The sequence below is a fragment of the Lacerta agilis genome, chromosome 10 (assembly GCF_009819535.1).
Source record: "Lacerta agilis isolate rLacAgi1 chromosome 10, rLacAgi1.pri, whole genome shotgun sequence".
In the NCBI taxonomy this organism is placed as follows: Eukaryota; Metazoa; Chordata; class Lepidosauria; order Squamata; family Lacertidae; genus Lacerta; species Lacerta agilis.
This window is the reverse complement of record NC_046321.1, coordinates 15,472,694-15,499,609: the sequence shown is the minus strand read 5'-3', so window position 1 is coordinate 15,499,609 and position 26,916 is coordinate 15,472,694. Positions and strand designations below refer to the sequence as shown.

The 26,916-nt window shown below is 43.2% G+C and overlaps 1 protein-coding gene across 1 annotated transcript in view; it reads left to right on the top strand.

Moving 5' to 3' along the window:
• The window catches only part of LOC117053678 (cat eye syndrome critical region protein 2), a 118,123-nt gene extending 93,983 nt beyond the window's left edge, over positions 1–24,140 (top strand). Inside the window, exons 9-19 of the mRNA XM_033161657.1 lie at positions 7,321–7,477; positions 8,793–8,922; positions 9,192–9,229; positions 9,334–9,425; positions 9,585–9,711; positions 11,768–12,180; positions 13,812–13,940; positions 15,894–16,707; positions 17,535–18,942; positions 20,260–20,365; positions 22,784–24,140. Coding sequence (XP_033017548.1) covers positions 7,321–7,477; positions 8,793–8,922; positions 9,192–9,229; positions 9,334–9,425; positions 9,585–9,711; positions 11,768–12,180; positions 13,812–13,940; positions 15,894–16,707; positions 17,535–18,942; positions 20,260–20,365; positions 22,784–22,789 — 3,420 coding nt within the window. The 3' untranslated portion in view covers positions 22,790–24,140. The remainder of the gene's footprint in view (positions 1–7,320; positions 7,478–8,792; positions 8,923–9,191; positions 9,230–9,333; positions 9,426–9,584; positions 9,712–11,767; positions 12,181–13,811; positions 13,941–15,893; positions 16,708–17,534; positions 18,943–20,259; positions 20,366–22,783) is intronic.
• Positions 24,141–26,916: the final 2,776 nt, after the last annotated feature.

Below are 26,916 nucleotides of genomic sequence, written 5' to 3'. Positions count from 1 at the left end.
TTCTCCTTCTCTAGCATGAGTAGCATCAGCAAGCCATGATCCCGGCCATAACATTATGCCCAAACCAGTGATTGTGGTTTGTTTTGCTTCAAACAAACCTTCCTGTTAAGCCAAGATTTGTTCTTAAATAGATGACAACTTCATTTCATCAGTTATGAAGAAATTTTTAAATATAGATAAAGCTCTTGAAATGTCTTCATTTAATATAGAGGTGGGTTGGAAAGAATTTTTGGCTAAATGCCTACCTCCCAGATAGCCATCTGGTTGTCATCAGCACAGAACTTCCAGCCTTCAATCTAATCCAGAAACAAAGGTCTCTGTTGAAGCATTTCAAAGCATTGAATGGCAGATTCAGCCATTACTTCAACATCTGGAAAATGAGATGGTACATAGTGTCAGCACCTGAACTATATCAACACAAATCAATGCATTCCCAAATCTGTGTTTCTCACCAAGTTATACCTGAAGTTGCTTTTTGCCTTGCTGAAAATTGCAGTTGTATATTTGAAGTAGCCGTTTGCCTTTCAGAGGGAGAAGGCTGGTGAAATGAGGTGTCAGAAGCTGAAAGGGTAACAAGGCTTAGTGAGCTAGGAGAGTCTGTGGCAGAGAGAAGTCAAGAATCAGAAGCTGAGCTGGTGAATGGGAGGAGGGAGGTCAAGAGGCAGCGATGAACGAGGCTGGTGAAGAGGCATGGGTGTCTCCCCCTCCTGCTGCGACAAGCTCCCCCCCCCCCCGCAAATCGACCAGAACCAGGAGAGGTATGAAAAGGTTGGAGGAGAGATTGGATGCATGTAGGCACAGTCTCCAGTTGCTTGGGGAATGCCCTGCAGAGGAGGAGACATAGACAGCTGTGGGGTGGAGGGAACCTTTAGTATTGGCAACTAATTTCATAGAATAAGACCCATAGGGAATACACTGATATGCTCATTAGGCAAGACACTCAGCCCGGTCTGTGGAGGTTGTGTGTTTTGCTAATAAAGAGTTAACATCAACTTTTGATTTTCTGGCCAGCACACTCTTTGACAACTGTGGAGCCAAGGAGTATTAATATTTTCAGCTTCATTAATGAGAATAAAAAGTGATACTTCTTCTTCATCCTGGGAGCCCCTGCTCTTGTTTAGAAGAGCAGCCCCAAGAGTGGAGTGTGCACTGCTGCATTATTTCCATTTTTAGGTGCAAGAAATAAAACAGCAAAAATCATCCAGGAAATAAGAAGTTCCATATTTATGTACAGGCAGGAAAATTGCAAATTTGGATGTAGAGAAACAAATGGGTGCTAATCAGTAGGAGGCTTGCTGTAGGACCTATGGTTAGCATAAGTTAATTGCTGCCTATGGGCCAGTGTGTGTCAGCACTCCCATAAGCTTCCAAGTCTCTTTTAATTTTTCACCTGAGGAGTGGAGGCGGGGGGGAGGGGTAGCAGTTATTCTGGATGCAAGTCTCTGGGCATACCCATTTCCAGAGAAACACAATGCCAAGTGCTTTGTTTCATTGAATTGTATTTGTTTCTTTTTAAATTGAAGGCTTTCCAGCACATGATGCAGGGAAGTTGTTAAGACTGTAGTCATAGCACACAAATCTCTTTGTTTCTGACCACGTATGCTATCTGTGGAGTTGCCCCTTCTGTCTGGTTCCAAGATGTAGATGCTGCTTAAATATGTAACAGCTCTGTAGGGTTCTGATCCTTTGCAATATTTCTCAAACAGGTGGTTCAGATTAGCTTCTCATTAAAAAACCTGAGCAGCACCTTCATTAAGAAGGAGCTGCGGAAATTCTAGTAGGTATCACACATGGGGGAGAGAGGAATGGGCAAGGGCTGTGTCTGAGGCAAGACCTCAAGGCATGTGGGACTCCACATCTTGTGTTGAACTCTGAGAGAGAATTTCTTTTTGGGGGACTATATCAGAGCAGAGAGCAGAAGTCCTTGGAGCCTGTTGTTCTGCATAGTCCACAGTGCCCTCTGCTGCAGGCATGTGAGTGGTGCTTCAGCAAAGCAGCAGACATGCTTTCATGACTTCCAAAGGCATTTTCACATTCACACAATTTATCACCCAACAATTTTTCTGTTTCCTCAAAAAAGTGTTTCTATGGCATTTTGTTGGGAGTCGGGTGTGCTGGCGCTTAAGCTGAACTGAATCAGTTCATGAACCTTCATTGCCTTGAACCAACACAACTTCAGTTACAGCTGAGCCCAAACTACCGGTAAGTTTAAAAAAGTGAATGGTTCAGATCCCCATATAACACAATTGGTGTTCATGATGGTTTACAAAACAATACAAAGTAAGACAGGTCCAAACTCTGAAGAGATAACAAATTAAGTTTTGGCAGAGAAGAGTCAGCAGAGGGAGGTAGGCAGAATAATGGGGTGGATTTTTGTAAATGCAATGATGTGTGCATAGGCTTTGATTCAGCTTGGGGTAACAAAACGGGTTTATGCCAAAAGCCACACATATCACAGTATTTGTGAATAGATCTTGCATTTTTAAACCAGAATGTAGTAGAAAGCTCTCCAGCACACATTGTTTTGTATGAAAAGGGGGCTTTGGGATCCACTTGAAATTTTCCCCCAAAGCTTAATCCCCCCCCCCCACCTTCAGGACCATTTTTGCTCTCAGTCAGATCTGTTTGGCTGCATAATGACAGTACCATGACAAGGAAAGAAGGGCTATTTTGAGCAAAGCAATGATACTGAAACTGCAGCCTGGCTGCACTACATAGAGGCTCACACTCCTATAGCCTGAAGACCAGATACAGAGTGTGTAGGCTGCCTTAATTGCATGAGGAGCACTTCATCTGTCTATAGCACCTCATAATAAAACTGCTTATTTTGTGGTAGAATAAAATATTCATGGAATGCAGCCCTCTCCCCCAGCATTCTAATTTAGCATGAGGCTGAATTAAACAATTTTAAAACACAATTTAATGTATGCATGAATTAGAACATTTATTAAATAATATCTAAAGTGGGCTCACAGTATATTTCCCTATAAATCCAATCATAGGTTTTATTCCCACCCCTTCAAGCCTAGTGGCAGAGCTTCATGCTTTGGCACCGGGGACAGAGAGCAGGCGGGGGCGTCCTGGGTGCGTGGTGCGCTGCCTGCAGGGGCATGGTGCCCAGCGGGGGGGGGGGGGGGGCCGCAATGGCACCCCACCGGGATTGTGGTGCCAGGGTCGGTGCACTTCCCCCGCCCCCCTCTTCCTCCGCCAGTGTCCAAGCCTACCATGCCATATAAACTATTTGGACATAGCCAACATGGTGCCTTCCTAATGTTGTGGTCTCAATGCCTATCATCCCTGACCATGGCCATGTTGGCAGGAGATCCAAAGCAGGGCACCAGGTTAGCAGCCCTGATCTAGAGGGTGCTCAGTGCTAAGTGTGTAAGTTGTATAAAAGAAACCCTTCTGTGTAATAGTTCTGTAAGAGAAATGTTTATTGTTAGCAAAAGAATCAGAATGTATTGAATAATGTATTTAGCTCCCGAATTTAACTTTTGATTTTGCTGTAGAATTTGGAGTGGAATTGCCCTTTGAAATTCTTGTTTGTTGACACTAGCTCTGTAACTGTCAGTAAAACGTGTTTACAAAAATAGGAAAGTCCTGGTAAATAACTCTCTAGAAAAATCAGTTAAATAGTGTATTTTGGGAGATTATCTTTTAGTATTTTAATCCTCACATAAGCAGGCATAATTCAGGCATTATTGTATCTGAATACTACAGGGACGATCCTGTGAATGGTCAGATGAAATGGACTAAATAACATAAAAGGTCTAATTGCTCTGATTCTCTTTAAATTATTATCTTGGGATTAATTGGATACACTGGCAACACTAGTTCAAATACACAAGATCACTTTGGTGGGCAGGGTTGCACTCAAAGAACACCTTGCATTCTGATGTGAGGAACAGGTGTTTGTATCCAGTTCTCTGCTTTGCATTTTGTAAAGTAGCCCATGGCTTATGATTTTTTAAAATTGTTGTCTAACTGTAGCATTCTTCTATTAGAGGACAAAACAGGGGCCTAGGGACCTTGCTTAATGCATTGTTGTTGCTGTTGGCAAGGATGGGAGATGATGTCAGACAATTCTCCAAGGAAGCATTATTGAAGGAAATGACTAAATAGCATTTCTGCAACAACACAAATATAGAGGCACTTAGGGTATCTAGGGTGGAAGCCAGCTTGCCTTTCTAGCAATTTATCAGTGCCCCCTCAGGTCCCATTTGTAGGCAGGTGAAAAAAAATGAAGCAATAATGGCTAAGGTGCAGGCTTTTGTCTGAATTAATGATGGGCTAAGGCCTGAAGGGCAGTGAGGAGGCTCCAGTTGATCATTAATTCTCAGGAAATAGATTGCGTTGAAGACCTGGTTTTCAATGCAGTGGTGAACCTATATCTGGGCTATGCCACTTCTGGTTGCAGACAAAGGTTCCCATGATTGACTGTTCTTCCACTTACTGAGTTTTCTATGTAGAAGGTTCATTCAACCATGGGAATTTCCATCTGGCATCTAAAGTGGCATTGTTGGGGAGAAGGGTTATAGTTATAGAAGCTCTTCTACAGCCGTGGCAGGGAATTCTTTTCCAGCCTAAGGACTGCATTCCCTTCTTGGCAACCTTCCTGGGGCCACATATACCACTGGCAAACATGTCACCTTTGTACTGTAGGCTCTTGTGCACACTCCATTCAGACAAGCAAGAGACATTATCAAAGTTCAAATGCACAGTTCCAGCCAGGGCTAAACACTTTGGTTGTAAAGCAGGGGCACTGGGGGTTGTGATCTGGGGAGAGTTCCATTGACCAGCCAGAGGATCACTGTTCTGCATATAGGGATTTATAGAGGACCATTCCATCATCTGAGCCCAGACACAGGCTTACTCTCTTCAGCAAGCAGTAGGCCTCAGTGATAATTTGTAACCTATAGAGGGAAGGAAACAATAAACTTCTTATAGTTCTTCTTTCTTGTGGTATTTAAGATGTATCTGTGCCATGAAACTTTACAAACGAGGTAGAAAAGTTGCCAGATGGTGCAAATATCAACAATCTCGTAGTTGTGAATAGTATAGTTTGCTTTATAAGCTGAAATAGTAGTATGATTCTACAAGCAGAAATTGTAGGCCATTGTAGTCTCAAGTCTCAAGTGTGTCCTACTAATAGAGGCATTTAGATACTTACTGGACCATAACTGGTGTAAATAATCATACCCGACCTCTTTTTGCTCCTCTCCCAAGACCCTACCAGTTAAAGAAATAGAAAGAGTGCTGGGTTGAACAATGAAGTTTAAACAAATTGATTATGCATCAGGGTGGTTATTTGATAAGCAGAAAAGAGGCAAAAGTTCTAATTGACTAATCTATATGGATCAACTGAGAAGGGGAGCTTAGTGCCTCTGTGTGTGTTTCCCGTGACTTGCACACATGTTTGTCCTGTGTGGTGCGTGAATGTGTGTACAAGAGTGTGGAGTGACCACACTCGCTTACTGGTATGCAGCCTGTGGAGGATTGGCTAAACGTGAAGGTGGCCCTCAGGGCAAAATGGTTAGTCATTCCTAGAATATAGGATCGCTCTTAAAACTATATTGGCACACAATGCAACTGCCAACTCCTAATATGAACAAGAAGACCAGAACATATCTGGCTAATTCTGCAACACAAACTGACTGCATGTTAGCTTCTGATGCTTTGAAATCTGTTAATGGCCAAGGGCAGATGCCATTAAGATCTACTGAAGAGGGCCTGATTGTGATCCTATCTAGGCAGGAAATAAGTAAAGAACAGTGACTTTTCTGTTGTGGCTGTGACCTCTGGAGCCAGCTGCCAAGCAGAACCGTCCCATATTTAAGAAGAAGATGAAAGGATTGATTTTAAATAGGCTTTTAATGTGAAATGTTGGGGGGATTTATATTAGCTAGTTTTTAAAGTATATTTATGAAGTTACATAGTGTTTTAATTAATGCCTGTGGTCTCTCCCCCCCCCCCCAGTTTTTAAATCTTGATTGAAGTTACAGAGCAAACAAACAGGCTGTGCTGAATTTCTTGGAGTGTGTGTGTGTGTGTGTGTGTATATATATATATGTGTGTGTGTGTGTGTGTGTGAAAGGTGCCATTTTGGGGACATGAAGCTTTTTGTGAAAGGTCAACACATCCCGGGGGGGGGCATCTTTTGCTGTAAAAATGTGATCTAATCCCTTTGCTTGGTAGAGTACTTTCCAAAAGAAGATAAAAGATCATCCTAAAATTTGTGGTGTGGTTACCTTCTTATAATGTGGCTCCTTTAAGGCAATCAAATAATTTACATACTCTGAACAAGATTCTGGCAATCTTTTTTGGGGAGCACATATGAACGAGGTACAATTATTTCATATGTGCCCCCCCCCAAAAAAAAAGATTGCCCTGGTAAAGAGGCACTCATGCTTGGGATTGGGGTAGTTTGTGCTATTATAAATATCTGTAATACTGGTCCCTGAAAGGTACTGGTCTGTGTTGAGCATTGTTCTAAACCCCAGTTGTTCAGTGTTGGATTTTAATAGTACTTTCTGAACCTATCACTGATGCAATATTCAGTTCCACATATATTCTTTCTGTGTTCTTTGTTCCAGCATACAGATAGAAAAGCCTGCACAGTGTATCTTCAGAGCATTCTAAATGTAGACTGTAGAGATTTTTGGTGGCAGAGTCTGCCCTCTCATAACTTGCCAGTTGGTTCTTCTTTGCTGCAGCGGTGGCATTGTAAAGAATAGCTTTATTTTCCCATTTCAGGCCAGTATACATTATGTGACAGTGTGCGCACATCTAATGCACCTTTTGCAATTATCGCATGTTCCTTCCCTGACTATTCATTCTTATAAATGTGGTTGTATGTGCTGAAATCAAGCTGCGTACGTGGGAAATGCAATCATTGAAAACAAACAATACATTTCCTGCAGTTATGCCTTGATTTCATCACGTGGATGTACATTTATACGAGCAAGAGAAAAATTACAGGGAGGTGCTTTCCTATGATGATATTATCTTGTTTTAAAAATGCACAAATGATCCAATTTCTCATTCAGAGTTAAGTCTGTTTCTAAAGGGTATAAAAGGGCTACAAAGGTATATCAGCTATTGCAATAATTTCATGTAAGGCAATCATAAGCCGAAACCCAGTGTGCTGTAATGGATAGAGAGTTAGACTAGGGCTGTGGATGCTGGTTTTCAAAGTTCCACTCAACCTCAAAGCTCACTGGTTAACTTTTGGCAAGTCACTGTATCTCAGTCTGACCTACCTAACATAAAATATTGGATATAAATATAATAATAAGTAAATAGTTGTGTTTCTTTCTGCAGGTGACCCCTGTGGCGCTCAGCAGAATGGAGAAGCAGAGACGGCGGGAAGAGGAGGAGGAACGTCAAATCCTTCTGGCAGTTCAGAAGAAGGAGCAAGAACAAATGTTGAAGGAGGAAAGGAAACGAGAAATGGAGGAGAAAGTCAAGGCAGTGGAAGGTATGCGGATCAGCTTTACGGAAGGTTTTTTAATTGCTCTTGGTCTACAGTTTATTTTTATATACATGATATTCACTTCACAAGCATCATACACCAGCATGTCACTCTGTTTAGTTGTTTAATGGCAATGATTGCTTTGTTAGGAGCGTCCTACTCTTGTGTAGGACCCTGGCAGAGACACATGCCCGGCTGGCATGTTCTCTCCCTCCTGGTTGATCGTTCAGGAGCTTCAAAAGCTTCCTCCAACCCAAACATCACAGTGACTGATGCCTTGGAGACATCAGCACACTTAGGGATCCGCAGAGTCTTCACAGTTTGCGTAACAGACCCAGTAGCACAGCATTTTGGCTAATCTACTTTATTTACATATAATACACTCAGAGCATTCTGACTTAGCTCCATCCTCTTTCTCATGAGATAGCAGAGAGAGAAAGAAACAAAGGACAAAAGTCCCACTTCACGGAACACAATAACACAAACATCCTGTCTCTGTCACTTCCCACACTGTGGAATGAAAACATACACCGTCATGTGATAGACAACAATCCCATGACTGCAGACACGGGGAATGAATCTCCAACATGCTTGTCTTAGTCTGACACCCCCCCCCCCAAAAAAACCATCACAATATTTGTATTCCCTCATTAATTTCATATTCCTTTTTAGCATATACCAGTACCTCAAGGCATTTTAACAGAACTATCTCTATATCCTGGTTGGCCATAATAAGGTCATTGTGACAGTATCTTAAGAACAAAAGGACATGCTTGAACAGACCAAAGGCCTATCTAGTCTACCACAAGCAGGACATGATTGCAGCAGCACTCCCCTGCTTGTGATTCTCAGCAACTGGTATGCAGAGGCAGGCAGCGTTTGACGCTAGAAGTAATATAGTCATCATGGCTGGTAGCTTCATTGATAGCCTTATTCTGTTTGAATATGTCTAATCTCTACTTTTTGTGGCAGTGAATTTCATGCAGTGCATAAAGAAGTACATTTTTGTATTTCACGAATCCCCAACCATTTAGTTTCATTGAATGACTCCAGTTCTAATATTAGAGAGAGGAAAAACCTCTTTCTAACTACTTCCTCTGCACCACACATAATTTTATACACCTCTTATCATATCCTCACTTTCTCACCTTTTCTAAACTAAAAAGGCCCAAACATTATAACCTTTCCTCAAAGAGGAGTTGCTCCAACCCCATGATAATTCCATTGGTGACACAGAGGAGTGTGAATGACCTCCTGAAACCCTGGGCATTGTGCAAAAAAGCTTCTCAAGAATGTAATAGTTTTTCTTCCCTATCTGCAGAACGAGCCAAGAGAAGGAAGCTCCGAGAAGAGCGGGCATGGCTGCTTGCCCAGGGAAAGGAACTTCCCCCAGAGCTTTCTCATTTGGATCCCAGTTCACCTGCTAGGGAGGAGAGGAAGACCAAGGACCTGTAAGTAAATTGCAGTGAGTGGCCTATAAATACAGAAAAACAATCACACCCAAAACAATTGATTGTCACTGTTAATGTTGATGGCTGGAGAAAAGGCTGTGGAAGAATTATACTCTGTGGCATTCAAAAGAGTGTGAATGCAGGCCTTGGAAAACATTGCAATTGCTGGAATTGAATGTTCAGTGATAAGGATAACATACCAGAGACAGAGTTGGGGAGGAAATGAGGCTGGAGAAACTTTGCATTAATTTTACATTTCCTCTTTGCAGTTTTGAATTGGATGATGAGTTCACTGCCATGTACAAAGGTCAGTCCCCACTCCAGACACTAGCTTTGCAGGTTGGTTGGTTATTAAAGTATTGGCATCCCATTTGTATGTATAACAGTTTATCATCTTTTTGCTGCTGACAGTTCTCGATGTAGTGAAGGCTCACAAAGACTCCTGGCCATTCCTGGAGCCAGTTGATGAATCCTATGCCCCAAATTACTACCAAATTGTTAAGGTAAGCAGTATGAAGCCCTTTTTTGCATTCTGAACATTAGTTGTAGTTGATGCAATGGAATCTGCATAATTTATCAGGCAGAATAAGAATACATCTTTTTCAAGGATGATTGTAGCTTTCAAGGTCTGTAAGCCTGAAGCAAATTGGGGTATTTTTCAGGCTCCCATGGATATATCTAGCATGGAGAAGAAGCTAAATGGAGGCCAATACTACACCAAGGAGGAATTTGTGGGTGACATGAAGACCATGTTCAGAAACTGCCTTAAATACAATGGTGAAAATAGTGGTAAGAATTAGGAACCTGAGTTCCATTTATTGTGTACATATACATGGAAAACAGACCAAGTCTTTTCTAGCCTCTCATAGCTGGATTGGATAGGTAATGGATGGAGAGGTTAAGCCCGTAATTCTTAATTCACTGCAAACATTTGAAAAATTAGATAAATGTGCCTTGTGGCAATATTCATTCACGTGAAAGGCTTCTGGAGTAAACCATGAGGAAAAATATGTACGCATTGGTTTGTGGGACATCTTCAGGAGAAGAAAAGACTAAGAAGTAAACCTGACACAATTCTAGTTCCTAGGCATCTTGTATGCCTTCTTCCAGCAACTCTTGCAGCCAAGCTGGTGCCTAAAGTATTGCTCTTCTTTCCTTTGGACCCCATCAGCAAGACTGAGAGTGGGGTATTGTTGTCTGGGTAGCCCAGGACCTCCATATACATACTTTCCAGGCTTGCTCACCGGACAGGAGCTGCACTCCATTGTCTCTCAAGACAGTTGGATGCCAACAACAGTGTAATTGGCAGAGTCTATCCTGCTTGCAGGAGTCAGATTATTATTCTTTAATTCAACTATGCAGCATGGACTAGAGTGGCAGAAAGTTAATAAGTTGGTATAAGCAGGGGAACATAGAATGTTAGTTATAGGGAAAGGATTGGCAACTGTGCTGTCAGCTGAATTTATATCAGGTGGCATTAGGAAAACCTGCTCTTTTTGTGATCTTCCTCTTTATTTCCTCATGCTGTTCTGTGCTACTGTTAGACCAGAGGCATCAGATTTAAAAAATTGTGGCTCTCAGAATCCTAATCTTGTTACAGAGGCTGGATTCCATACATACACAAAATGCAACAGTACACAAAGCCCAGAGAAATGGACTTAACTGTTTACATAATCTGTAGGATTGTGTTGTGCATATAGTTTAAGCATAGTTCCTTTGTGTACAGAGTTCCAGTTGTGTGGCTAGCATTTATGTATTAAGCTCTGTGTAGCAGCTGCACACTAAAAAAGAGAGAAAAAGATGAGTGCAGTCTTCTGAATTTGGGTGATCTTACATTATTGGGCGGGGACGTGGGTGGCACTGTGGGCTAAACCACAAAGCCTAGGGCTTGCCAATTGGAATGTCGGTGGTTTGAATCCCCGCGACGGGGTGAGCTCCCATTGCTCATTCCCAGCTCCTGCCCACCTAGCAGTTCGAAAGCATGTCAAGTGCAAGTAGATAAATAGGTACCGCTCCGGCGGGAAGCTAAACGGCATTTCCGTGTGCTGCTGTGGTTCACCAGAAGCAGCTTAGTCATGCTGGCCACATGACCTGGAAACTGCGAACAAACGTCCCTTGGCCTATGGAGCGAGATGAGCACCGCAACCCCAGAGTCGTCCGCGACTGGACCTAACGGTCAGGGGTACCTATACCTTTACCTCACACTATTGGGCGAATCATTTACTAACATATTGTGGGTGGGATTCACTCAAAGAGCCCTGTCAGTGGAAGCCCTTCACAAGGACTTCCGCTTGTGTCACAGGGTTTCCCTTCACACTGTCCCCCCCCCCCCATTGACTTGGGGAGTATTAGGAGAACACCAGAACAGCACATGGAAAGATGAATCATTCCTTTTGGCAAGCTGAATTGCTTACACAGACATGGGGCACTGCTGAATTCCATCCTATTTACTTGGGTCTACCAGTTGCACACATTTCTGAAACAAACAGAACACTTACTTTAACTCATTTTTAAGACTGTTTATGCCCAATGCAAGACTTGATATGTGAAACTGAAGTGGAGTCACCCGATTATCTGTTTAATAAACACACCACAGAGGCATCTGTTTGTATTACAGTTTGCATTCATATTGATAATTTAAAATAAGGAATGTCACTGAAGGGATGCATTGAAATCCATGTTATAGCTTCCAATTTTCCAGCTCTGATTGTATTTTATTTCCTTTTTTAAAACATAGTAAAAGCAGAGAGAGAAAATAACCTACATTCCAAAGGTAGTTGTCAGCAGAGGAAAAATGTAACTACCCATAAAACTCACTTTCTTTGATTTGCTTCTTTCAACACAGAATACACTAAAATGGCTTATAACTTAGAAAGATGCTTCCACCGGGCAATGATGAAGCACTTCCCTGGAGAAGATGGGGACACAGATGATGAGTTCTGGATCAGAGAAGATGGGAAGCGAGAGAAAAGAAGCCGTCGGACTATACGTTCCAGCACAGGGAATGTTTGGACTCGATCCAGAGACTCTGAAGGACCTGGCAAGAGACAACAGCATGTGCAAAACGGAGGAAAACTTCCACCTCACAAGGCGAAACATAGAGTACCTACTTCTTCCTCTTCTTCCTTCTCTGCCGAGGGTCCAAGTAGCAGTTCTATTCATCCCTCTGGAGAAGTGGCCTCTTACAATGGCCGAGGCTTCCTGAGCTCACACAGCTATGGTGGAATGCCCAGCCGTGTATCCCATCCAGGGCAGATGGTGAGTCCCACTCCAGTGGACCATCAGGGAAAAATATTATTTGGCAGGGATTACAAAAGGATCACCAGCAAATGGGAGGAAGTAGCATTAAGTATCCAAGCTAATTAATACACACCTCTTTTCCTTTTTATAATGAACTTCATATTTTCTTTCCTTCCCCTATTCCTTCCTTCTTGGTGCAGTTTACACTGGACTTGAACGAACCCAGATTGGGGGGGAGGGGCGTTAGACCTTGTATGAAAGATAAAAGGTTTGGAAGGATTGTTTTCCTTGTAACCACTTTTTTAAAAAATTAACTACAAAGAAATACAGCCTGAATTTCAACTAATAGAATCAGAATTTGAAAAAGAAAAGAAACTATCTAGTGCAGCCACCTTCCCTCTTAGCCTCACTTCACAGGCATTATTATGCTCACTATTAGAGAGGTGGTATATTCAAAAGTTTGGCAATGGAGCATTTTGGTTCTGCAAACAAGGGAGAGTACACACTTCCCAAACTCTCCCTAATGATTTCCTGGGTCAATGGTTAATATGATGGGGGAGGAATTTCCTAGGCTACCCAACCTCAAATGTGGCAATCATTCACACCCTTAGCAAAAGCGACAAGAATAAATAACCTTAAGGTTGGATTCATAAAATTGTTTGGCCCTGAACCAAGCACAGTAGGATTTGTTTCTTTCAAAACTGTTCCAAAGAGACAATTCCAGAGTTTTATAGCTGTGCTAGTTAAATTTCACATTTGCATTTGATTTTCCAGGTTTGCAGCAAAGCTGCTGCTGCAGACTGCATCTGCTGTACATGCTTAGTAGGGGGAAGTTGAGTTATTGCCATTTAAAATCATGGGAGGGAGAGGGGTAGGAAGTGGTGAAAATACCGTTCTTATTAGAATTGCCAACATTTGTGAATTTGATTGTTGGAGTGTTGTGTGCAGCCTGTGTGCTTCTGCTGTGATGCATCTGTGGAGAATCAGAGGCAGTGACATGATTTATCTATCAGATTTACCTCCCAGGAGAACAAACAAGAGGCTAGGCAGGAAGTAGAAACGGATGCTCTTCCTCTCACAGGCATATTTGGTTGTCCTAACTAGTGAATTTATCAGCTTCACTAGTGTATTCATATTCAGTGGATGGGTCTTGACTAAGAATGAGCAGTTTACTAGTAAAGAAAAAAGATTTGATTAATGGAGTGGTCAAATAATTTGCTAAGTCTTTTTAGGACATTAATGTTATGGTAATAACAAAGAAGATACTGTAATAATAAACAGATTGGTAGTTATACCAATTATGAAAAACCGATTAGAAAGCTGTTGTGAAACAATGACATCAACTTTGTTAAAAATGTAATTGTTTATTTCATTACCCATCCATTCCACCCATCCCTCAAGGGCTGAACTCTTAATCTTCTCTCTAAAAAATCTCACCACTGCAGCTCTGTTGGCTAAGAATGGGTGATTGGTTCAGTGTCACTTAAAAAACATCATAGCTGAGTGAGGAAATGAATCTGGGTCTCCCTGGTCCCATCTTGCAGTTTAAAATGAAAGGTGGCTCCTCAGTCTGAAATGACTGAAGTTTGTGACTGTAGACATTCCATCTCCTACTAAGTTGCATAGGTGACTTTTGTTTTCCTGTACAGAGACCAGCAGTGCCAGGACCATTTGGCTCTCTGCATGGGTCTGATCCAGCAAAACCATATGGGTCACCACGAGTACCAGAACCACACCCTGGTGAGCCAGGTCAGCAGCATCAGCACTTTGTCATGCAGGTAAGAAACATAATCTGAAAGGAGCTGCCACCTGCATATATAAGAACTGTGTGCAAGTCTGCAGTAAGGAAACTTTGATTCTGTCTTACAAATTACAAACAATTACTTATTCATGGTCTTATTACTATTGCTGTTGCGGCAGGTTGAGCCTCAGGTCGCCTCAGTGATGCAGAGTACCTTCCATCAGCTTCGGCTGGTGGACCATCTGTGCCCATATCGGGGCAGGGATAACCTAACCTCTGTTGTTTCTATGCTCTGGTAACCTCTAGGTTAGATAACTGCAATGTGCTATACATAGGGCTGCCTCTGAAGATGGTTCAGAAACTTCTGGTTGGTGCAGAATTCAGCAGCCAGGCTGCTCACTGGGGCAACATGGTTTGAGCATATAGTGCCAATCCTGGCCCAACTGTGCTGGCTGTCAGTTAGTTTCTGGGTCCAATTCAAAGTGTTGTTGTTGACCTATAAAGCCTTAAATGGCTCAGGACTGCAATACCTCAAGGATCACCTCTCTCCAGATGAACTTACCCAGATCCTATGATAATCATCTGAGGTTCTTCTTCATGTGCCTCCTCTGCGAGATGTTCAGAGGGTGGTAACATGAGAACAGACTTTTCTGCGGAGGCTCCCCATTTGTGAAATTGTCTCCCCAGGAAGGCTCAGCTTGCAGCTTCATTATACACCTTTAGGTGCCAGGCGAATGTGTTTCTCTTCAACCAGGCCTTTGGCTGATTACATCTGATACCTTTTTAAATGTGTTGTGGGAGGGGGTGAGGGTGTTCTTGTTTTTATTATGTATTTTTGTTTTTTTTAATGTTGTATTTTTATGTTGTGAACTGCCCTGAGATCTACGGATGGAGGGGTAGAATGATGATGATAATAATAATAATAATAATAATAATAATAATAATAATAATAATAATAATAATAATAATAATAATCTATATATATATAATCCAAGTGTCTCTGCGTCCAGTCCCTGTGTTTGCGCTACTGCGCATGTGCCCCACGGACAGCCGTTGGGACTTGGAACGCAGAGACACTTCGGGAAAGGTCGGCGCGAGGAGAAGGTGGGAGGGAGGAAGGAAGGAAGGGTGGCGGAGGCAGAAGCCGCTTCCCCTTCTCCTCCCCACCCACCTCCCCCATGGCGGAGGAAGAGCGTGGTCAGTCTGCGCGCTGGGCTGCAGGGGTGGGAAGGGGCTGGGGCTTGTGGGGGGCCGGGCTGGTGGGGCAGGATAGGCCCAATGGGCGGTGGAGGCAGAAGCCGCTTCCCCTTCTCCCCATACACCTCCCCGCAGCAGAGGGAGAGTGCGGTCAGTCTGCGCGCTGGGCTGCAGGGGTGGGAAGGGGCTGGGGCCGGTGGGGGGAGCGGCCTTCTGTTGCTAGGGCCACAGAGTTGGGTAGCAACGGCGAGGAGAAGCTGGAGGGCGCGCGCCCTGCGTAGTGAGCACGGGGTGTGCTGGGAGCCTGCCGGGGCCTCTTCCGCTCCGCGCCTCTCCTGGCCTGGCCTGGGCTGTGGGGGCAGCGGCCATGCAGGGCTCCATGGTCCGTCGCACGCAGGAGCTGCTGGGGTGAGTGATCCGGAAGCTGCCTCTCACGGAGCGCCTTCTCAGCAAGCCCCCCTTCCGATACCTGCATGACGTGATTGGGGAGGTCAGCCTGGGCTCTAAAAAGGGGGCACAGAACGGGGGGGGGGGGAGACCCGCGGAAGTAACACATAGCGCGGCTTGCGCTCCCCAGTTGCCAGGCAACAAGCGGGGAAGGAATGGATGTGGATTCTAGCGCCCGTTAATTTAACGGGCTTGATACCCACTAGTAATAATAATAATAATAATATTCTAGATTCTTGGTTAAAGTGTAGTCTCGATTCTTGCTGTTATATATTCGTTACTAATGACTTTGATTTTCCTATGTCCACATTGAACCTGCCTCATTTCCCTATGTTTCCTTCCACAGCCTACAGTTGGATTGAATGATCCTAGAGGACATCGGCTTCCTGTTCCAGAGAAGCAGGTATGTGCAGGACCAATGCACGTCTCCGCAATAGGACCACAGCCTGGATCCCTTCAACTTGGTCGGATGACAGGTCCTCCCTCAGATGCCAGTATGTATTCCCCTGCACAATTTCAGCAAGGATTCCCTTCTCCAAGGCACAATGGACCCCCTACAAGAAAATCAGAGACCTCAGAGGTTCCCCCTGGACATGTTTACAGGCCCTATAAGTACCTAAACCGTGCACATCCTGCTGTGTGGAATGGAAGCCATGATACAGTAAACCAGATGACCTTGGGAGTAGACAAGCGACCCTCAATGGGTCCACCTCGTGCTTTGAGCCACATGATGGACCCTCAGGTACTGAGACCACCTTTGCCACCTACCGGTAATCAGTGGACTGAGCAATCCAATTTCCTACCTCATGGAGCCCCACCCTCAGGATATATCCGACAACCTGGAAAAGGCCCTGGTCAGAGAATGCAGCAGCAGCTACCAGCCTCATTATTTGGTCCTCCTACACAAATGCCAAGAGGAACCCAAGGTGGGGATTCCATGATGGACAGTCCAGAGATGATTGCTATGCAACAGCTGTCCTCCCGGGTATGCCCACCTGGTGTGCCTTACCACCCCCGTCAACCTCCTCCCCCCCACTTGCCTGGACCATTTCCACAACTGGCCCATGTAGCATCTATGAACAATCAACCTCCAAAAACAGTTTTAGGGAATGGGAACTCTCAGGACACCAGTCAGACAGTTGATCCAGAGAACAACCAAGGTAATTCCATGTTCTTGATCTGCTAAGGCAAAATATGGTGGCTTCATCAGTTGAGCAACTGATTTATGTCCATTTGCCCTAAGCATCTGTAAAGAGTTAGGGACTGCTGCTGCCATTAGTGAATGGGTTTTTTGGGGGGGGAGGGGGGCTGTCTGTTTGATGCTTTACTGCATGTGCACACATAGGTGACTATGGGAGAAAGTAAGGTGACTAGTAGATTTTATTGGATACCATTAAGAGCAGCAGAGTAAGAATTTGTTTTGATAAAAGTATACTGTAAGTTTTTCCCATTCAAGCCCTTTGAAATTAACAGGAGCTGCATACCTGCATAATGGTTAGCATGTCTCCACCTCCCATGTTTATGTATGATGTTTGTATAATGTTAACAGTCTTTCCTTCTTCTAGCACCATTTTAATTTTGAAGCAAATCTGGGGCGGGGGGGCGACTTTATTACATTTCTTCACTATTCCTGCTCTACTTAAAATTGTGAAGTTAATAAGTGGTGGAGTTTCACATAAGCCTTGTGTAAATGTAATGTTAACTGAGTTCAGAGATTGGGAGCAGGCTGCAGGATCACACTCTCCCTTCTGACACACATGCTCAATCATGCTAAATTTTCCCACTCCTCTTTAACATGGCTCAGTATTGCATGTTATTGTTGCTAAGCCTGATAAAAATAACTATAGGGATGCTCTAAAATACCATTTCATAAAACCAAGTTAACATTATGTCTATACTGGACCTTGGAGTTCACTGTAATGCTTCTGGATGTTGTCAGTTCATATGATGAAAAATATTTAACTTCTCTTTGCTTCATTTTGCACAGTGAACCCTCCACCAGGAGTGGAAGAGAAAGCCCAGTGTATTGGCCTTCCTGAGGGAACATACCACAAGCTGCTACCTCATTCCAAGCTTCCCTTGCAAATGGATTGCTCCAGGCAGACCCAGGAAGGGGAGGGTGTTGACTCTGGAACTAAAAATGATCCAAAAGCAACACAGAGCAAGAGCACATGGCCAGCGGAGAGTAACTATACAAGTCCAGCAGCCCAAGGATGTGCGCAGGACATTGTAACAGCAACAGAAAGAGGGCCTGTGCCTGAAAATGGTACTATAGGTGATGGACCATCCACTGGCACTGAAGGGAAATCAGTGGTTGCTAATATAATGGAGAAGTCTCGTTGCTCTGGGGGGAAAAATGTGTTGGAAGCAACTGTGCCTTGCGTGGGACAGAGCACCAATACTCCTGCTGTCATGGATAACAGTCCGGCAGGAGGCACATCTGGCCAGTTTGCCCCTCTTTACATGCCCAATTTGGAGTATCCAAATTCAGCAGCACGCTATCACATCAATCCAGGACTGCAGGGATTTAATCCTATGATGGGAGGGAAACCCCACCCAGTATCCCATTCTCAGCATTTTTCTGCCCGAGGCTTTCAGCCTAGTAACAGTCCCCATGGGGTTTTCCCTCGTTACCGTTCCCACCAGGGCATGCCATACCCTTACCAGCCTCAACCTCCTCCTTCCTATCACCACTACCAGCAGCCTCCTTACTATCCTTGTCCACAGGGCTATTCAGACTGGCAGAGGCCTTTCCCTCCCCAGTCCAGTCCCACTGGTCATCCACCTGGTCCATCACCTCTGGCCAGGCCTCCTTTCTCAGACAGAGCGACCATGGGCAGTGGCATGCAGGGCTGTGAAGTGCTTACCGCTTCTTTGGCTTCCCCAAACCGAATGGACATGGCAAGCACCAAAGAGGTTCCCAGCAGTGGGCAAGAGCTGCCACCCGAGGCTGATAAAACAGATGAATCCCAAGAGAGGTCTGAGAGTCCCAAAGAGTTTCTTGATTTGGACAACCACAATGCAGCCACCAAGAGACAGAGATCAATTGCAGCAGGAGAATACCTGTATAGTTCTCCACCACCCCCCATGAGTTCTTCTGGGCTTGGGTTTGGTCCTTCTGCTTTCCCACCGCACGGTGTCATGCTGCAGACAGGGTCACCTTATGCGCCACGACATCCCACCGGTCACTTCCAGTCCAGAGCTTATGGGTCACCTGTGAATGCTCACTTGGCACATCTTCCAGCCACCAATCAAGCCAATGGTCTTGCACATGAGGGACCTCTGTACCGCTGCCAGGAAGAGAATGTGGGGCACTTTCAGGCCTTAATGATGGAACAGACAGGACGTGGAGGTGGCATGGGGGGTCTGTCTCCAGATATGTATAGAACAGCAGGGTAAGACTGTTCTCTATGGGACAATGAGGTGGGGGAAGAATGCCGGGGGGTGGGGGAGAGTGCTGTATAATAGTTGCTGTCATAAAGGTGAGATTCCAAAGAGCAGCAATGAACAGTGCACATCACTACCATGTGTGATAGAGCTTCACAAGTCACCTTTTAATGAGAGAAGGGATCGATCTGATAGTTTTGATTCTGTTCATACCTGTAATGCCCTCACAGGCCCTTGTCTGCGGTTCTGGTATCCTTATATAGATCTTCCAGCACATTAACATTACATGGAACAACATTTACAGTTCTTGTCCCCACAATCTTGGCTCATATTTTAAGTTTTTACTCTTATTGACATACTGAAATTATTTAGAAGTGACTACTGCAATCTCACACAGAATTTCCTGTCTCCTGGAAATTCCAGTACCTTATATTTTTGTTCATTTGTTAACAGGAGCTGGCAGTGCATGCACACCATGGGTAGAAGAGGGGGGAACTGATTTTCTGATTGATTGATTGATTGAGGATATTTATAGCTGACCCTTCATCCCAGGGCAGTGTTTTTCCTGAATTATACTACTAAACCATGAATTTATTTCCATTTCTTGAAGTTATCAATAAGGTTTCTTGTATTTTTTTTAGGGAGAAAGCTATTCATCTACTTCATATTGGTTGAGATAACAATTCAGTAGTAAAGGTTGAAGGTTGCTTACAATACTAACGTCACTTCTTTTTGGTAGACTATCCAATTCTATTCTCCACAGATTTTGTGCAGGAAAGTTTAGATTAATTCATTGTTCTCTCTTTTTTATAGTGAAGGAGAGTTAAGGGATGTACATCTCATTTATGTTCAGCAACCAGATAAAAATCAGATACAGAGAACTTGGGATATGATGTAGATCTAACTGTGTATGTCACAGGGGTCAGCAAACTTTTTTCAGCAGGGGTCCGGTCCACTGTCCCTCAGACCTTATGGGGGGCTGGACTATATTTTTTTTGGGGGGGGGGGGAATGAACGAATTCCTATGCACCCAGAGATGCATTTTAAATAAAAGCACACATTTTACTCATGTAAAAACACACTGATTCCAGGAACATCAGTGGGCCGAATTTAGAAGGCGACTGGGCTGGATCTGGCCCCTGGGCCTTAGTTTGCCTACCCATGGTGTATGACCAATGCAGAGTACAAACCTGACCAAACATGGAGTTCTGAATCTCCACCAAAGGAATTTCCCATTGTAGGAACATAAGTCTTTGCATAAACTATGTGTTTATGAAATGGTATGCCATTGCTAAGATTGCCATTTCCATTGTGTATGATTCCAGAATGCACATGCACCAACCACAAGCCCCGTTTCTAAAGGTGCCTACCACAACACCAGCCCGGGAAGAGCCTCCAGCACAAAAAACACCAGCATTGCCTCTGGATCAAGTAAGTACAAATAAAGGACAGACTATAGGGAATGATGTTTGTGTTGCACCATGATGCATGAAATATGTGAGTATTAGTAGCTTTTGTGGGAAGGGAGAAAGCAGAACCAATGGTAGGCCATACTTTTTATTATAATTTGGTGATTGATATTTGTCCTTGGGATCACTTTAAGATTGTGCATGCTTTTGCTTAGACTTGGATTTTTTTGATGGTAAGCAAGAAATCATACTAAGCCAACTGCTGCTAACAACAACAACAACAACAACAACAACAACAACAACAACAACAACAACAAACAACAATGCTGCATTCATATTGCATTTTGGATTGGACCAAAGCACTTCTCAGTGATACATACAACAACCTTATTATGTCAGGCATGCATTTTGTTGTTGTTGTTCAATCGTTCAGTCGTGTCCGACTCTTCGTGACCCCATGGACCAGAGCACGCCAGGCACGCCTATCCTTCACTGCCTCTCGCAGTTTGGCCAAACTCATGTTAGTAGCTTCAAGAACACTGTCCAACCATCTCATCCTCTGTCGTCCCCTTCTCCTTGTGCCCTCCATCTTTCCCAACATCAGGGTCTTTTCAGGCATGCATTACAATCTTCTTATTGCAGTTGGTAGAAAACTGCAACTGGGAGAGCATAACCAGCCTAAGGCCATCTATGTAGTAAGTTCATGACTGCGGCAAAATTTGAACTGGGGATTCCCAGCACTCATTTTGGGCCAATACACCAAGTTCTTGCTCTTAATTTATTAGACATTGGCTGTTTAGTAAAGGAAAAGGGATCCCTGACCATTAGGTCCAGTCGTGTCTGACTCTGGGGTTGCGGCACTCATCTCGCTTTACTGGCCGAGGGAGCTGGCGTACAGCTTCCAGGTCATGTGGCCAGTATGACTAAGCAGCTTCTGGCGAACCAGAGCAGTGCATGGAAATGCCATTTACCTTCCCACCGGAGTGGTACCTATTTATCTACTTGCACTTTGACATGCTTTCGAACTGCTAGTTTGGCAGGAGCTGGGACCGACCAATGGGAGCTCACCCAGTTATGGGTATTTGAAACGCCGACCTTCTGATCGGCAAGCCCTAGGCTCTGTGGTTTAACCCACAATGCCACCTGCGTCCTCAGCTGTTTATTAAGTCCTTCTAAAAAATGAAAAATGATTTCTGTCCTAGGTTGATGAAATAACTGTGGTGTATTTCTCAGTCTTTGCTTTCAAAGGGTGTAAAATCAGTTTCTTGTTAGGCTGCTCTAATATTGTGCCATCTGGTGGCCAAACTAATGATACATTACTCATAGCTGTCAACCCTCTCTGCTGTTCGCCACTGCTATATACATAGCTGTCAACCCCCCCCCCCTGCTGTTTCCCAATGCTATAATAAGGGAATTTCCCGCAAAAAAGGAAAAGGTTGACAGCTATGCATTACATGTGCATGTGTGTTTGTTGTTAAAAATATCTGTGGGGAGGAGGAGATGGTCAGAGTAGCAGTCACAGGTTCCCCTTTGGAGGAAAAGCAGCTTTGAGTGGGGGATGATATTTGGCAGGATTGGGATTGAGTGAGTGAAGGGATGGGGGTGGTGGTTAAGCCACTCTTCCCACACACCATCTGCCTGCCCTCTCTCCCCTCCCAAATGTTGCCTACCTTGAATGAATCGCCTACACTTGATACCAGTGTTGAAAGACTTGTACTGGATTCTCATCTGCTACCAGGCCAAGGTAAGGTTCTTGTATTAGTGCACAAAACCTGAATGTATTTGGTCCAAGATACCTTAAGAAACACCTTTTTCTGTACGTCCCAAGCACTAGTGGTCCACCATGGACCAGAAGCATGACTCACACCAAGAAGTCGCACCTTCAATATTGTTGGCCAAACTCTATGAAACTCTTTCCCACTTGGAAGTCAGACAGGCACCTCCCTGCTGAGTTTCAGGTGTTGTTAATACCATCTATCTTCAGGAGGACTTTGCCTCATGAATGATTCTCTGGTATTTTAATTTTTTTCTAAAGTTCTTGTTAAAAAATGATATTTAAATTTCTGAGTTTTTAATTTTGTGATGTTTATGTTTTAAATTTTAAATTTTGCATTTTTTATTGTTATATACCTATTTGAGATCTAGATGGTAAAAAGCATGATATAAAATTTTAAAATAATAAAAACTGCACAGTCCTGGAGAAACTGCACAGTCCCCCTCACCCCCCAAGAAAATCTGTCCCTCCTCCAAGAAGGAAAGCTGTTTATTGCTATCCCAATTTCCCCCCTCCCTTTGTGGCTACTATTTAAAATCAAAATTGTGGTTTTTACACATTTAATATAGTGTCAAAGCTCTTAGTCAAAGCTTGATCTTTATTTTTTTATTTAGAAAACTACTTCTGAAACAAATAATCATCACTTTTTTGTTTTTCCCTTTTCAGAGTTAGTCTAAGGCTGGAAGGATTTGATGGAGATGAGAGCCACATGAGTGGATGAGGGCAAAGGGAAATATACTTTCTACACTCATCTTCTTTACCAGAAGCATCTCTTTCCAAGGTCTGGTGGAATAGAGCACCTCATAGGACTGTCGCAAAGACACAGAAGGAGCAACTCGAACTAATGACATATTTCTCACCAGAGACTTAGGTTTCATTAAGAGTTTGAAGGGGCTCTGTTTGAGGAGCTTGAAACTTTCATGAACTGCTAAAACTCAGGTATATTTTTCAGGGTGAAAGACAGGAGGCTATGGAAAGTACTTGTATTAATATGTGTGTTTGGAATGGAATCCAGTTTACAGATTTTTTTTTAATCTGTTGCCTTTTAAAAGAAAAATATTTCTGTTGGTGAATGTATTGTACATTTTTAGGACGGGAGTGGTAGGCCTCAAATGTTGTGGGCATAGCACTGGGATTATCATAATATGTTTACAATCATGTCACATTGAAATCCTTCAGGAGTGCGTAGATGCAGGAAATAATTGTTTTTTCTGATTTTTTTTAATCAACACCACCTATTGGTTACCTGGGGCTAAGGCATTGCCTGGCCACAGGTGTTGCTCAGGAGAAATCAGTGTTCCTCAATCTTGCCCTTGAATTATATGCACTGCTAGTTCCTGCCACTATTGGAACTAGGAAACCAGCAAACTGGAATTTCCAGAAATTTGGAAATCTTGTTTAGAATTGTAGCAGCCTTTTCACAAACATTTCTGACTGGGAATAATAGTTACCCTGTCATATACCCAAACTGAGATTATGGGAATAAGAAAAGAGAATGTTGTTACATGTAATGCCAATGTTTTCAAAGATCTCTTTAAAGATGCTAGAACTGGAGACAAAGGCCTGTGAGGATATTACAGAAGGGTTTCTTATGCAGCATCTGTGATGCTTTCAATGACACCTAGAATAAAATAATATGGCACTCTGATTTGTCTTAAGTATGTGGCTCTAGCCAGGCCTGGACACACATTCAGAGTATGAACATTTTCACTAGGCGCTACTATATTCTGTTGATGGATGCCATAGGTCTGCCCATTTGTTTACTTGGATTGTGCCTGGAGTGAGCTTCAATGTATATCTTAAGTGCTCACTCCCTCGTCTCACTGTGTGTAGAAGTTAGTGACTGAACAGGAAAAATTCCATGTTTATTTGAGCTGCTATGTGCCCATGGAAAGCAGAGAAAGGAGCATGTGAGCCAAAAATCAATTTTCAGTCTCATGACTAGTACAAGTAGCAAGTAAAAAAGGACCACGGCCACATCTCCAGTGGCAGTTCCAGCTAACCTAATACAATTGGAGTACACAGTCATTTTCAAAGGAAAGAAACAGGTGCTGGCACCTAGGCCCCGAAATAATTTTTTAAACTTGAGTTTTTTGTTTCAAACAACATTTCCCCTACTGATTTTCCCCCTCCCACGAATGAATTTATATTAGGTTTTTTTGTTTTGTTTTTTTAGAAGTAGAACTCTAGCCCAGAGTCATAGCCTCATTGCAGGCAGTTACCATATGGTGCAACCTTGAAAGGGGCTCTACCTATGTCTATCACTAAATATTACTTGAGTTTCTGCCTCTTCCCTTTAATCTCTTCTAGTCTGCTGCCTGATAACTTCATAATTTCCATTCCTTGTATAGCAGATGTGGCTAGTGGCTCTGCAGAAGTTGTTCCACTACCTCCCATCAGTCACAGTCAACATGGCCAACATTCAAGGATGGTGGAAGCTGTAGTCCCAACAACATCTGGTGGGCCACAAGTTAGCATAGTATTCCCCCCCCCCAAATAAAAAATCAGGAATACATTCCAAATGTGTAATCATTTTAGTCTGTGAAACAAACAAAAGAATAATGAATAATTTTGTGGCACCTTATAGATTCACTGGTTTGTTGTGAGATATACTTTAGAGAGCAATGAGCCCACTTTCATTAGAACTGTGAAACAGGTTATTGCATGTGAAAGCTTGTGTGTGCAATGAGCTTGTTAGGTTGGGCTTAAATGACCTACATGAGTTTATTAGCACATTGGAGTTATGAGATAGCTTCTAGTATCTACAGTAGTGTCCGGTGAGGGTAGGACTCTGTTGCTCTCCTGGTTTCCCAACAGAGCAGGTCTCTGGCACTTGCTGAGAGGGGAGGTGTGGGGAACTTGGTGTGATATATGGTGGCAGGAGCAGCAGATTGGCTCTGCTGCTGGGAAGCCAGAAGAGTAACAGAGCCCCACCCACTGCTACTCAGTATCTGTAAACATATGGATGTTAGTGGCTCCTAGGATGCTATTTCTTTTGAAAGTTGATGGAAAGCTTTTGCTATTTCCCAGTTCCTGTTCTGTCGTAATTTTGGCATGAGTAGTTGAATAATAAGTGTGTGAGCCTTTTGGATGGCTAAGATAGATGAGTGGCACAGCTGCAGATGGACTGATAATGGGCTTCAAAGCTTGTGCTTCTTGTAATGAAAGAACTATCTCAAGCAATAACCTCCCCACTTCTACCCATCTGTATCTGTTTAAGATACAGATGGGGTGCCACACATTCTGGCCCTGCAGGACCCCTGCCTTCCATGTGGAAAAAAACCTTTTTTAAGAGGCACACAATGACCCCTGCATACTTCTCTCTGAGGCATCAGTAGGAAGGGAAGAATAAATCCTTTCCTAAAGCAGACACACTAAAAATAAAGAGAAAGTGTTAAGGGTAATTGTTAATCATGTAAACAATATCTATATGAGGTTTTTTTTGGGGGGGGGTGAGTTTTCCTCATTGAAATAATTACCTAGGCATTAAAAAACCACTATTGACTGGTATTAATTACCAATATTGGTAATTAAATCCTCCTAGTTGGATGAATTTTTTTACTCCTTATAGTGTCTTGTTATCAATAATGGTCTGTGATCCTCAAACAGAGAGGTATTACTGATACTGGTGAATGTTACGGTGCTTGGATATATGAAAAACTTCTAATTCATACAAAACAGCAAATAGCAGTACATTAATAGTGTGCCTATTTTAAAAAGTAGTTGTGTATTTCAGTTGATGTCTCAGTTCTAGATCTGAAGTTGGTTTGCATTTTCCTGTGTTTGGAGAGTGGAGGCAATGTGTTGGTGGAACTGAAAATAAGGATCTGACAGACATGACAGTTCAGTAGGCTCCCTGGCAGTGCACAGTGCTTTCTTCACTTGGTAGCATTCCAATATAGCCTTTATCAATAAGTTAGCACTATTTGATCACAGAGTTCTCTGGTCATTCCTTTGTGTCATCATATGTCCCAACTTGAAGCAGGAAATGATGTACAGGGCCTAGAAACCAGAATATATATTTTGTATCTTTGTATGAGGAGAATATGCAAGATTTTAAGTTTTCTTCCAGCAATGCTGGTTTTTTTTCAGTGAAAGGAAGTGTTTATTTCCCATATATTTCAATGTAACATTATCCTATATGTATGTTGACTGAAAAGCAAAGATGCCTCTGGTTATATAAGGTCTTTTCTCCATGAGAATAGATTCCACTTTTGTGTGAGATGCAGCTGCTCTTCCATTCCCTCCCAGCAGCCAGACACATGCTATCCTGAAGCAATATTTCCTAATTATTCTATAATAAACTATAAGAAGGTCCCCTCTCCTCCCCCACACCCCAGTAATTCAAGCATTGTGTGGAGCATCTCCTTTAGTGCCCACATTTACCACTGAATTAAATATTTTTTAAAGAACATGTCTTTCTTCACTGCTATATGTTAGGGAAACATACCTAAGAAAATAAGGACTGATTCTGGCATACCTTTTCCAATACTTGTGCCTATGTTTACAGTGAGGAGTGCCAGATGTGAGATTTCATAATGTTGAAATAGTCAAGTGTTCTGAAAACAAGTAGGAATAGATACATAGAAGCAAACAGCAGCAGACCTAAATTAATCCTGTTATGAATGTGGAAATGAAACAGATGAGATTTTGAAAGAGACTCCAAAGGTTGATTGTGGGAGATGGTGGTGAACAGGGCTCCAAAATGCACTTGCCAGTGGTGAGCATATTTTTAAGTTGGTGAGTGCAAAATGGGAGGAGAGTGGAGAGGCTTGCCCCTGCATTCCCACTCAGTTTTG